The 13,467-nt window shown below is 55.0% G+C and overlaps 1 protein-coding gene across 10 annotated transcripts in view; it reads right to left on the bottom strand.

Moving 5' to 3' along the window:
* The window catches only part of UNC13B (unc-13 homolog B), a 148,883-nt gene that overhangs the window by 114,457 nt on the left and 20,959 nt on the right, over window positions 1-13,467 (bottom strand). For 7 of the 10 annotated variants that reach the window (XM_077346622.1, XM_077346623.1, XM_077346625.1 and 4 more), the window contains exons 7-8: window positions 12,050-12,107; window positions 4,799-4,834 (exon numbers count right to left, since the gene is read on the bottom strand). In XM_077346622.1, coding sequence (XP_077202737.1) covers window positions 4,799-4,834; window positions 12,050-12,107 — 94 coding nt within the window. The remainder of the gene's footprint in view (window positions 1-4,798; window positions 4,835-12,049; window positions 12,108-13,467) is intronic. The other 3 variants (XM_077346624.1, XM_077346636.1, XM_077346637.1) reach the window with 1 other exon arrangement.

Raw genomic sequence — 13,467 nt, 5'->3', positions numbered from 1 at the left:
CTGAAACCAGAATCTGATTTGCTCTGGGCCAGGAGAGCCATTCTTCCCGTCTCTCCCCAAAATAATGCAAATGTCAACCATGCATCCCAATGAACTAAAGACAGAAGACTTTCAATCTGTACCCCCACCCCCAATTAGGCACCCCAGCTGAGAGCCTTTCAACTTTTCGGATTGTCTGTGCTAAAAACAGGGCCCCCTCCCCCGCTCCCATCCAGCAGGCAAAGAGAAAAGGTTCTCCAGCTGGAAGCTCGGGGCTCAGACACAGCAGTTCTCCTGAGCTCTCCAAGGAAGATAAATCAAGACAAGAGCAGCCCCTTCCAGGAGGGACCCAGCCCACCTGAAAAGGAACAAGATCCTCACCTGCTCCCCCAGGAGGGCACCCTTGCCCGGGAGAACATGGGCTACCTGGGGGGCTGAGCATGGAGAAGGGAAAGCAAGGCAACTTGGGCCAGCCCTCAGCACAGGACCCCCCCCCATGAAGGAAGTCACTAGGGGACAGCAAGGCCAAGCCCCCCCCCCTCTTCAGGCCATGCTTGGCTCTCCTCTCCCCCTCCCTCCAGACTCTGCTGCTGAGCCAGGCGACTGCACGCCTCTCCCAGAGAGCGGCATTTTATTCCAGCATCAGCTTCTGCCGAGGGGAGGTTTGCGCTAGACTGAGGCTGTGCCCAAAGAGGGCTGCTCAGTCTTGCTCCCCTCTGGGTCACGGAGACTGAGAGCCGCTCCCCAAAGCAGCGCAGGAGATGCTCCAGCCCTTCTCCACGTGAAGCTCCAGCACTGACCCTTCCTCCTCGCAGAGCAAAGGAGCGAAGCCACTCAGCACTCCTTGTCCTTCCCGAAAAGGAACCACTCAAGCATCTCAGCAGCACAGCTTGGGCTTAGCCCAGCATTCAAAAGCTCCCCGATACGACAGAAGATGGCACATGAGGCCAGGATAGACCTAACGCCCAGGGCTCGGTTAGGGACAAAGAGTTTCAGGCACACCACATGGAGAAGCCAGTAAGGCCTGCACGGGGGGAGGGGGTCAAGGGAAAAGCCTTGGGGAGGGAAAAGGGCCATGCTCCGCTGCACGAGGTAACGTGGCATTCATGCACACAGCCAAGAGGACATGGAACTCACAGGTTGCAACAGCACTAGGTAAGAAATCTGCCTCCAAGAGTCACAGAATTACAGGGTTGGAAGGGACCTCCAGGGTCATCTAGTCCAACCCTCTGCACTATGCAGGGACTCACAACTACCTGCCCTCTCACAGTGTCCCCAATTTCATGCCCCAAGTAATCACCCCTTCCACCAAAAATCTCCAGAATGCAGCCCGGCCAGGAGGGAATCCACCTACCATCCCACAGCGGCAATTAGCAATTCCCTGGGTATGCTTTAGGATAGCGATCCCCAACCTGTGGGCTGCGGACCACATGTGGTCCATCGACTAATTGGAGGTGGGCCGCGAAGGACGCCTTCCCCCCCCCCGGCCCTTTACAACACACTTTGGGTGTCCTTGTCTCCCATCACTCTCATTGCAGAGAAACCAGCTCAGGGTTCCCATTGATTTGTCATTGTCATGAGTTAAAGTTTCCACGAAAATAAAATGTTCCTTATGTTCATTGTTGTGGCGTGTCTGTATCTTATTTTGAAGGGAGGTTTAAACATTACCATAGCGATCAGAGAGTGCTAGGGCAGTGGTTGGGAATAAACTACCCCCCCCCACACACACACACACACACTGGGCCTCAGTAAAATTGTCAAGCGTTGAGTGGTCCCCGGTGATAAAAAGGTTGGGGACCACTGCTTTAGGATGCTTTGGGCTGATCCTGCGTTGAGCAGTGGGTTGGACTAGATGGCCTGTATGGCCCCTTCCAACTCTATGATTCCATGATTCTATGATTCTAAGGAAGGGCCACAAGAGACAAACCCTGGCACATCCCTTCCTGCCCATCCACTCACCTGGCTACATTCAGAAAATCAGCTGTTCTATCAGATGACTATCCAGCTTCTGCTCAAAAATTTCTAAAGAACTCACCACCTCCCAAGGAAGCCTGTTCCACTGAGGAACCGCTCTAACTGTAAGGAACTTCTTCCTGATGTTTAGCCGAAAATTCTTTTGAATTAAACTCAACCCACTGGTTTCTGGTCCGACCCTTTGGGGCAACAGAAAACAACTCTGCTCCATTTTCTCTATGACGACCCTTCAAGTATTTGAAGATGGTTTTCATACCCCCTCTTGGTTGCCTTCTCTCCAGGCTAAACAGAACAAGCTCCCTCAACCTTTCCTCCTACAACTTGGTCTCCAAACTTCTCGCGAACTATGTAGCCCTCCTCTGGACACGCTCCAGTTTCTCTACATCTTTCTTCAGTTGTGGTGCCCAAAACTGAACACAGTGAAGCCTAACCAGAGCAAAGCGGTAACATTACCTCATGTTATCTGAATACTACACTTCTTTTAATACAGCCCAAAATCCCATTCGCCTTTTTAGCCACTGAGTCACACTGTTGACTCACGTTCAGTGCATGGCCTACTAAGACCCCAGATTCTTTTCATGCGTACTGCTGCCAATATGAGTCTCACCCATCCCATAGTGATGCATTTGTGTGATGCATTTGATTTTTCCTACCTAAATGAAGAACTTTACATTTATCACTACTTAAATTCATTTCATTAATTTTAGCCCAGTTTTCAAGATCACCTTGTATCCTGATTCTGTCTTCTGCTGTGTTTGCTACCCCTCCCAGTTTAGTGTCACCTGCAAATTTAATAAGCAGCCCCTCCATTCCTTCATCCAAATCATTTAAGAATATGATGAACAACACAGAGTTCAGGACAGATCCCTGAGGCTCTCCACTCATCACTCCTCTCCAAGAAGATGACGAACCATTTCCAGGCACCCTTTGGGTGCGATCTGTCAACCCGTTCTCTATTCACCTGACAGTAATAGGATCCTGACCACATTTTACCAACTTGTCAGTAAGAATTTCCTGTGGAACCTGATCAAAAGCCTTACTGAAGTCAAGGTAAACTATGTCCACAGCATTCCCCTGATCTAGCAAGGGAGTCCCTTTCTCCAAAAAAGAGATGAGGTTAGTCCGCCATGACTTGTTCCTAAGAAAGCCATGCTGACTCCTAGCGATTACAGCCATCCGCTCTGGAACAGCGAGAGGCGGGAATGAGGACAGAAGGCGGCAGAGGCCGGCCACAAAGCTGCAAGGGAATTCCGTGGAGGGTCAGAGAACAAGCCAGGCTCCCCCCTGTAGCCAGCAGCTCACTCCTCGGACACCCCCAGGCTCTGGGGCAGAGAAGTGCCCGGACCCATCCACAACAGGCATCGGTGGGGGCATCGGGAAGGGGGCTGGGGGTCTGCAAGGAGCCCAGCGGAGGCGTTCCTGTGCCAGCAGCAGCAGTTCACCCGCCCCAGGATGCTGCCAGGACCAGCCTGACAGGAGCAGATGTGACAGGACTGTGGATGACGCCCCTGCTTAGCTCCAGACACACGTTTCAGGGGATAATTAGAAGGTTAGGTAACGAGGGGGAGTTTTCTTGAAAAAACAAATCCTTCTGAGCTAGACTGGAGCCGACAACGGCCCGGCCACGGGACAGCCAAGGGGCGTGGAGCGGAAGATGCCGCTTTGGGCAAAGACGGGGCTGACGGGGACAGCAGGAGCGGGCTCTGATCGGCCACCCATCGCGAGTCGCCAGCGCCAGTCAAAGCTGCCTTCCTTCAAACTCAGAAGGAGAGCGAGCATTTCATCACTCCCCCAGTAGCCTGCGGAAAGCCACCGCTCCCTCCTGAAATCTGGGCCACTGAATGCCACGGTGCGATGAGTGGGAGCGCCCACAGCACGGCAAATGTGCTCCGTCAACTTTGTGGAACAAGAGAAGCAGCATGAAGCAATGCCAACGGAGCTCCAAGCGAGAAGCGGGTTCCTGGCCAGGCCTCCTCCCGGGCCCTGCTGCCGCCCCCCACCCCACCCCCCCAGGACTACCACCAGCCTCGGCAGCCATGAAGGGAATCCTGCCCAGGCCTGACGGGAGGAAATCGGAGAGCCTGCCAGAGGGGACAGCACAGCCGCTTCTGCTGCCCAAGATGATCGAGGGGCTGCGGGGGACGAACCACTTGGCTGACTGTCCCCAAAGGACATGAAGGTCAGCCAGGGTGACTCAACGGGGGATCCCTGGCCTTTCCAGGCCTGGCCCCAGTCTGGTGTGGCATGAGCTCCTGAAGAGCTGAGGGCCCCGATGGAACTGGGTCAGGACCAATCTGGCACTGCCAGGGGGACCGTGACATTCCTCCAGTGCTGCTTCTACTTCCTGAACTCCCAACCAAAGGCTTTCTCCCTGGCGAGGGGGACATGGCCACCCTAGAGGGGCTTGCTCTCTCCCACCCTTCCTCCGTGGAGTGCTGAGGTGTGTGACGTGCCTCTCCCTTGCACATTTTATCCTCACACCCCTGACCCTGTCAGGCAAGCGAGGTTAAGCGAGGGGCAGAGTGGAATTTGAACACAGGTCCCCCCTGAACCCCGGTTCAGCCACTCTAACCTCAGCCCCACACAAGAGGTGCCAAGAGGCGCCACAGAAGAGACATGAAGTTTTCAAGGGACACTTCACTGATGTGCCATGTCATAGGAAGCAGCAAACCTCCACGTAGCAGAGAAGAAACACCCACACCCACACACAGAGCGAGCAGCAAAACACGGAACTATCTAGCACACAGCTCTCCACGCATGAATTTCCCCGTTATCTCAGGCTGGAGCATGGGGAAGCCCCCGTGGAACTGCACCACCCGTGAGGGGCCGTTGTGGTGTTACCTACTCTGCTCATCTCCCCATCCGAAATAATTCCAGGTGCCTGCGTGCAATAAACGGAAGTGGGGAGGGGGGGGAGAGAAATGGAAGAGGTACAGAAAAACAGTGAGCTGCATTTGAAAACACCGGGCGTGTGTCTCCTCTCTTTACCATAATATCCCCTTGCAACTTACCTCCTGGAGAGCCCCCCCCCCCAGCTGCCCAGCAGGTGACAGAGCATTACAATTGACAAAAACATTACGATTGACACTTTCACCCAGCGTCTGATGGACACCACATCTTTGACAGGTATACTGTATGCGTCATCCTTTAAGCACATCCATTCAACGTTAGCATGACGGTATGCACGAGCACGGGCAGGGGAGCCGGATCTGACCTGCCCTCCAGCAGCTGCATTGGTGGCCGATGGAGCTCCGCATCACACACACAGCTAGGCACCTGCCAGCCCCAGCCCCAGCCCCCCCACCCCACAGGTGAGTGCCTGGCAGCCACCTGACCCCCTCCCTCCTCCAGCTGGGCCTCTCTCACCCTTAAGTCCCTTAGGGATGCGCATTCTGATAGCAGGTCATTAACACGCAAGCTGAGCCCCCCCCCCCAAATGCAAGCCCAGCCGCCTCCCACCCGCTGGGTTATTTCTGATTTTTATTTACTTCCCTCCCTGTGATGCAAGGCAGGCCACGTGTCTCCAGGGCTCTCGGGCAGGTTCTGACTTACGGCTAAGCTCTGAATTAACGACCACCAAAAACAGCCCCTCCTGCACAGCCCTGCCTGGGCCTGGCAACAGGCTGGAAGCCCCCCCTGGGGGGGGCTTACTTGCAGGAGGCATCCATCCGGGTGGGGGGGGGGCTTCGTCTTGGCAGCCTTTCCCAGGGACTCTGGTCATCTCATAAGGCAGAGAAGGACAACAGCCTCTGGGGGCAGCCATAGATCTGGTGGAAGAGACCCCCTGCTTTTCCTTTTCAGTTGTTCCCACAGGATAGGATAATAGTTCTCTTTGTCAAGGCAGATTACAGAATTCTGAAAACAATTTAATGAGGCAGCATAAGTCATACAAAGCAACACAAAAACTATCTAAGACATGGCAGAGTGCAGTGCAGAGAGCGGGTAACAATGGCTGAGGACAGCAAAGGAGGGGGCCGGCGAACATCAAGGAAACAGCACTCCAGAAGACAGGACCACCCCACTTGGCTGCCCGCCCCCACCTCCACTTCCGATCTGCGCTGAGACCCTGCGTGTTGTGTCGTGGCTGACGGCTGAACGGTGCAGGAAGAATGACTCAGCACAGAGGAGACCGGAGCCCGAGGGTGTCCAGAGCAAGCGTGGCCAAAAGCCCTGCCTGCCCGGACACGGAGGGGCTCCGACAGCCAGCCCAACGAAGGCACCTCCCAGCCAGGACTGCAAAAGCAGGCCTGGTGTGATTGCTCTGTGCCCCCCACCCCCCCACCCCAAAATATGGCTTGGAGTCAGCATTCCTTGCCTGGGTGATTCCTCAGAAAGGGAGAGGGACGGCTAGAGGGCTCCCCTTGGCCACCTACGTGGGCTTTTGCATGGCAGAGAAGTCTGCCACCAACCAACCCAAGGCTGCCCAAACTCTCCCAGCCTCCTGCTGCCACAGATGGTCCCACACGCCACATTTCCAAAGGGCTGCCTGTGAGACACCAGGGGGAGGGGCCCATGACTGAGAGGGGAGCAGGAAGCCTTCCATCCCCCCACAGGCTGCAACACCCCCCCCCCCCTTCCCAGGCTAAACCTACCCCAGACAGAAATCCAGGGACTGGGGAAGCCCAAACTGCAGGCTCTGGCCACCTCTACCCACCCATGACGGGGCCTGCCTGTCGTCAGGAATTTGGGAGTCTCGCTCGATTCTTCACTCTCCCTTGGAGACAAAGACTGCCTCCGACCACCTACGCCGGACCTGGCCACTGGCTCGCCATCTGCCTCCGGGGCCCTTGCCGTGGCGACTCACTCAGCACTCGTCTGGAGTTGAGACTACGGAGGGCTGCCTTTGAAGATGCTTTGAAAGCCGCCAGAGGGCTGGCAGCGCATCTAACCCCTCTCCCACGGCCCCTGCACTGGCCCCCAATGAGTGCCAACCAAAAGTGTTGGAGCTTTAAAAGCCTAAAGCGCCTGGGAGCCTCATACCTTTGAGACCACCTCTCCCTGCACGATCCCCCCCCTCCCCAATCTTCTCCAACCTCAGCATTTATTGGAGACCCCTGGTCCACAAACTGCCTGCCTTGGGTCTACAGGGGGGCGGGGCCTTCTTGGTAGGGACCCCCTTCAGGTGGAGCCAGCTGCCCAACAAGGAGCGTGCCTGAGAGCCCTCCCTAGGCTCCACGAGACACACATGGCTGCTCTTTTCCAGGGGGCCTTTGGGAGAAGGTGGTCCGCCAGGCAGCTGGTCTACTTCCGCTGCGTCCTCCCCAGTCCCACCTCCCAGACGCTCGGTGGGGGACCAGTTTTAAGGGGGTCAGATTTTTAACTGTCTGCAGTGTGTTGGTGTATTTTACATGCTCTTAGCTGTCCCGAGTCCCGTTGGGAGAGACAGGCAGAGCAAGATATGTTGTTGTTGTTAGGTGCGAAGTCGTGTCTGACCCATCACGACCCCATGGACAATGATCCTCCAGGCCTTCCTGTCCTCTACCATTCCCCGGAGTCCATTTAAGTTTGCACCGACTGCTTCAGTGACTCCATCCAGCCACCTCATTCTCTGTCGTCCCCTTCTTCTTCTGCCCTCAATCGCTCCCAGCATTAGGCTCTTCTCCAGGGAGTCCTTCCTTCTCATGAGGTGGCCAAAGTATTTGAGTTTCATCTTCAGGATCTGGCCTTCTAAAGAACAGTCAGGGCTGATCTCCTCTAGGACTGACCGGTTTGTTCACCTTGCAATCCAAGGGACTCGCAAGAGTCTTCTCCAGCATCAGAGTTCAAAAGCCTCAATTCTTTGACGCTCGGCCTTCCTTATGGTCCAACTTTCGCAGCCATACATTGCAATTGGGAATACCATAGCCTTGACTACAGGACTAAATGCACTTTTGTTGGCAGGGTGATGTCTCTGCTTTTTAGGATGCTGTCTAGATTTGCCATAGCTTTCCTCCCCAGGAGTAAGCGTCTTTTAATTTCTTTGCTGCAGTCCCCATCTGCAGTGATCTTGGAGCCCAGAAAAATAAAATCTGTCACAATCTCCATTTCTTCCCATCTATTTGCCAGGAATTGAGAGGGCCGGATGCCATGATCTTCATTTTCTTGATGTTGAGTTTCAAGCCAACTTTTGCACTCTCCTCCTTCACCCGCATCAACAGGCTCTTTAGTTCCTCTTCACTTTCTGCCATTAGAGTGGTATCATCTGCATATCTGAGGTTGTTGATATATCTCCCTGCAATATTGATCCCAATTTGTGACTCCTCTATCCCCGCCTTTCTCATAATGTGCTCTGCATACAAGTTAAATAGGCAAGGCGACAGTATACAGCCTTGCCAAACTCCTTTCTAAATTTTGAACCAATCAGTGATTCCATGTTCAGTTCTCACTGTTGCTTCTTGACCTGCATATAAGTTTCTCAAGAGACAAATAAGATGCTCTGGTATTCCCATCTCTTTAAGAACTTGCCACAATTTGTTGTGCTCCACACAATCAAAGGCTTCAGCATAGTCAATGAAGCAGAAATAGATGTTCTTCTGGAACTCCCTAGCTTTCTCCATGATCCAGCGTATGGTGGCAATTTGATCTCTAGTTCCTCTGCCTCTTCGAAATCCTGCCTGTACTTCTGGAAGTTCTCGGTCCACATATTGCTGGAGCCTAGCTTGTAGGATTTTTGAGCATAATTTTGCTAGCATGAGAAATGAGTGCAATAGTGCGGTAGTTTGAACATTCTTTGGCATTGCCCTTCTTTGGGATTGGAATGTAAACTGACCTTTTCCAATCCTGTGGCCATTGTTGAGTTTTCCAAATTTGAATCATAGAATCATAGAGTTGGAAGGGGCCATACAGGCCATCTAGTCCAACCCCCTGCTCAACGCAGGATTAGCCCTAAGCATCCTAAAGCATCCAAGAAAAGTGTGTATCCAACCTTTGCTTGAAGACTTCCAGTGAGGGGGAGCTCACCACCTCCTTAGGCAGCCTATTCCACTGCTGAACTACTCTGACTGTGAAAAACTTTTTCCTGATATCTAGCCTATATCGTTGTACTTGAAGTTTAAACCCATTACTGTGTGTCCTCTCCTCTGCAGCCAGCAGAAACAGCATCCTGCCCTCCTCCAAGTGACAACCTTTCAAATACTTAAAGAGTACTTGCTGGCATATTGAGTGTAGCACTTTTACTGCATCGTCTTTTAAGATTTTGAATAGTTCAACTGGAATGCTGTCACCACCACTAGCTTTATTGTTGCTCAGACTTCCTAAGGCCCATTTGACTTCACATTCCAGGATGTCTGGCTCCAGGTCAGTAAGTACCCCATTGTGGTTATCAGGGATGTTAAGCTCGCTCTTGTATAGTTGTTCTGTATAATTTTGCCACCTTTTTAAAATCTCTTCTGCTTCTGTGAGGTCCCTACCATCTTGGTCCCTTATCATACCCATCTTTGCATGAAACGTTCTCTTCCCATCTCCAATTTTCTTGAAAATATCTCTGGTCCTCCCCGTTCTATTGTTTTCTTCTATTTGTTTGCACTGTTCATTTAAGAAGGCATTCTTATCTCTTCTAGCTTTTCTCTGGAATTCTGCATTCAGTTGGGTGTATCTTTCTCTTTCTCCCTTGCCTTTCACTTCCCTTCTCTCTTATCTATTTGTAAAGCTTCCTCAGATAGCCAAGTGAAGAAAGGCCCAGAAAGACGGTTGCCTCCACCTCACAAAACACCCCCCGCCTTCAGAAGGAAGGAAGGAAGGAAGGAAGGAAGGAAGGAAGGAAGGAAGGAAGGAAGGAAGGAAGGAAGGAAGGAAGGAAGGAAGGAAGGAAGGAAGGAAGGAAGGAAGCTTCCTCAGATAGCCAAGTGAAGAAAGGCCCAGAAAGACGGTTGCCTCCACCTCACAAAACACCCCCCGCCTTAGGAAGCAAGGAAGGAAGGAAGGAAGGAAGGAAGGAAGGAAGGAAGGAAGGAAGGAAGGAAGGAAGGAAGGAAGGAAGGAAGGAAGGAAGGAAGGAAGGAAGGAAGGAAGGAAGGAAGGAAGGAAGGAAGGAAGGAAGGAAGGAAGGAAGGAAGGAAGGAAGGAAGACCAGGGAGGCTCTCACCAGCACCCCCTCCTTCCTCTCCCTCTGATGAAAACTGCCATTCCCAACAGAGCTTCTTCATGCAAGGGCTGTCATGCTGGAGCCAGTGCAGGGGCGCATTTCATGAGCATGCACGGGGGGGGGGGACTGTTCCCTCTGCCACTACGTTTTAAGTGGGACTTGGCCCCCCGCGACCCTTCCTGGCATGAGGAGCCACTTTCACCACCTCCACCCGTTCTTTCTGCAGGAAACGTGGCAAGAGAATGCCTGAAACGATGGATGGATGCCCAGAAATAAATCTTGCTGTGTGAAGAAGGAGAAGATCCCCGGCTGGCAACGCTGCTGTGGGAAAGTTGATTCTGTGCTCAGCCCTGCTTCCATCACGCAGCCAAGGAGATGAATTAATCGCTTTTGATAGCATCATCTGAGTGTCACGCAAATCAGCCTGTTTCAAGTAGATGAGACGAGACAAGAACGGCACCGCCTGTGAGTCCTGAGTGAGGCTGTCAACCGGGGGACGTTCTGGGGGTCCTGAATTCAGAGGGGCCCGCAAGGCTGAAGCAGCTTGGCAGCAGGAACACACACAAAAGACAGCCACACCCTATCCCCCCCCCCCCGCCCCCGAGTGCCTCAGTGGTGGGTTGCATGAAAACATCTAATCTTTCTGGAGGCACTTGGGCGAGAGTCTCAAACGCAGCACCTCCTCTCCTCTGGAGAAACACCAGGATCAGGGGGCGGGTGGGAACCTCTCTGTCTCTGATTTCACTCCCATACACAAGGATTTAGTGTGCCGTGATCCTTTCCTATTTTTACATTTCAAGTGCAATTAGATTGATTTTAAATACATATTTTAGCAGAGACTCATGGGAGAATTTTGGCTTGACCCCTGGCATAAAGAAAAATCCTGGCTGCGGTCAAAGAGCTGACCGCCTACAGGGATGGGCCGCCGAAGGGGAGACTCCATCTCAACACAGCCCTGCCCCATGGTGGGGACCACCCTGCTCTGTTTCTTCCCCCACCAGAGGGACAATCCTCCTTTACTCCGGCATCTGCGATGCCAGTGCCTCCTCTCCCCCACAGCCCCACAGGGGAAAGGGCCAAACCATCTGGGAGACAGACGCCCCCCACCTCCAGCCCCCCAGGCTGAGCTGGCCTAACTCCGGGAATGACAACTTTTGGTCTCTTCTCCCCCACGTCCCAAGAGGCCTGGAAGGAAAGGCAGCCAATGGACTTTCCCGCCAACTCCACGGAGAAAGGGGCAGGGAAAAGCCTTCAGAATCAAACTTGCAGAGGGTCCAGCAGCCCCCACCCCCCACCCCCCGAGAAAGGCAACTCAAGGATGAACGTAGACCAGGACACCCTGTGCTTCCCCACCAGCCACACCTAATAAGGATGCTGCCTGCAGGGCCAGCCCCCCACCCCAAACAGGGTTTCAGCCCAAAGAGGAGAGTCCCTCCAGCCCTGGAACTGGCCCCAATCCCCCTGCTCTCCCTAGGCTGCACTGCAGGACAACAGCCCCCCCCCCACCGCCCATCGCAGTGACTTGAGAGTCCTGGGAAGTTTCCAAAGAAGGCTGAAGAGCAGAGAAAAGGGCATGCGCATGCCCACATGCCCACACACATGCACAGAGTCAACCCAATTCCAAGCCCAGGATGTTCAACTGCACCATCAGGAAGATATGCTGAGTCAACTGCCAGGACCCCCCGCCCTGGTGCCCACCCCTCCCCTCCCCTTCCCACCCAAGAGCTGTGCACTGGCCCTGCACAGAGACGCCTGGCAAGGGGGCCCAACTCCCTCCGCCCATGCCAATGGCAGCCGGCACTTGGTGGGCCGGAGATGTAGGAGCTCCGGGGAAAGGGGCATCAAGCACAGCGGCCGAAGTCCTCTGAGAACCCCCTGGAGGGGGGGGGGGCGAGGTCCGGCAACTTTCTATCTGCCCCCTCCCCCGCCCGATTCTGCCCCCCTGGCATCAGGCCTGACCCTCCAGAGGCCCCAGCCCCCCACCTGCAGGGAGCATCAAAGACGGCAAAGGAGAAGCACAAAGGGCTGACTTACAGCACTGGGAAGGAGCCCCCGGCAGGGCCTGGCCCGAGACGTCCTCCCCGAACAAATGCTGAGAGGAGACAAGAAAGGAAGGCGAACGGATGAGCACATGCGACAGATGCCCGGATTCGGCCCCTGGCCTAAAAAAGCAGCCCCCCACCCGCAAGGGGGGCCTCCGGCTCTTTCCCATCATGGGATGGGAGGGCCATGCGGGTCTGAAAAGTGGACTCGTCTACTGGGGGCCCCCCAGCCCCCCTTCACACTTGGCAACGGAAGGCCAAGAGCTCTGCTGCAGAGGCCTCCAGCCCGGGGGGGGGGGCCTCACTCCCCACCCCCAGAGGGGCACGGACAGACTCGGTTCCGCTCCCAGGCAAGAGAGGCCACCCCATCTGCCTTTTAGAACTGAAGGGGCCAAGTGGGAAGGAAGTGGCAGCAGAAGGGCTCGGAGGGCCAGGACCGCCCCAAACCTACTCTCAACCCGGCCGTTTCTGGGTTGTTTGTGGCCACTGTCCTGGAAGCCATCACGGATTGGGAGCGGACGGATAAAGGGTCGTGGCTTAGGGGGAGAGCATCTGCTTAGCAGGCAGATGGTCCCTGGCGGGGGGCCTGGAGACCCACTGCTGGTCTGGAGTGGACCCCCGGCTTGAGCCAGGAGAAGGCAGCCTCGTGGGGGTAAGCAAGGAAGTCAACAGGGGCACAGCAGGTGGGACTTCCGCTGAGCGGAAAACGCCACCCTACAGAGCTTGGCCTCATCCACTGGGCCAGGAGGGGTGGGGCGTTCTTGGGCTTCATCTCCCCCCAACCTGGTTTGGGGACCCCTGCCCTTTTACACGGGCACTCTGTGGTCCAGAACACTCCCCCCTTGGGGAGGGGGACAGAGCCCACCCTGATCCCCCTGCCTGACTCTTGGGATCCTTCTCCAGCACCCAAGACCCAGCGTGCTGCTTCTGCAGGTGCAAGAACTCCCCCACACACACAGAGTGCCATCTCAGGGCCCCCAAAAGGGTCTCTCAGGCTGCTGTCCGACGGCGGAGGTTGTACTCCGAGGGCAGAAGTCCCGGAGCCCATGGAAAAGCTGCACTGGATCCCCTCCTGCCTTTGAGCAAGGCGACACAGAAGCCAGAGCCTTCGGACTGCGCAAGGAGCCCCCTACGCTCCCACCCAGCACCTCAGCCCCAAACATCTGAGGAGGAGGAGGAGGAGGAGGTGAGAGGCAGGCACACTAGCCCACCCACCCACCCACCCACCCCCAGTGCAGGGGGGGAGGGGCAGTACGGTCTGTCTTCGGAACAGTTTTCCATTCCCTGGGGGGGGGGGACACCTGCGTTGGGGGAGAGGTTTGGCCATGGCTTGCAAGAGGCCGCCAGAGGCAGGGCCCTCCAGGGTCGCAGCGGCTGGCCCCAATCTGCTTTGCCGGGGCAAAAGATCTG

The sequence above is a fragment of the Paroedura picta genome, chromosome 7, assembly GCF_049243985.1.
Source record: "Paroedura picta isolate Pp20150507F chromosome 7, Ppicta_v3.0, whole genome shotgun sequence".
Lineage (NCBI taxonomy): Eukaryota > Metazoa > Chordata > Lepidosauria > Squamata > Gekkonidae > Paroedura > Paroedura picta.
The sequence above is the reverse complement of the archived record's forward strand: the minus strand, read 5'-3'. Positions and strand labels throughout refer to the sequence as shown.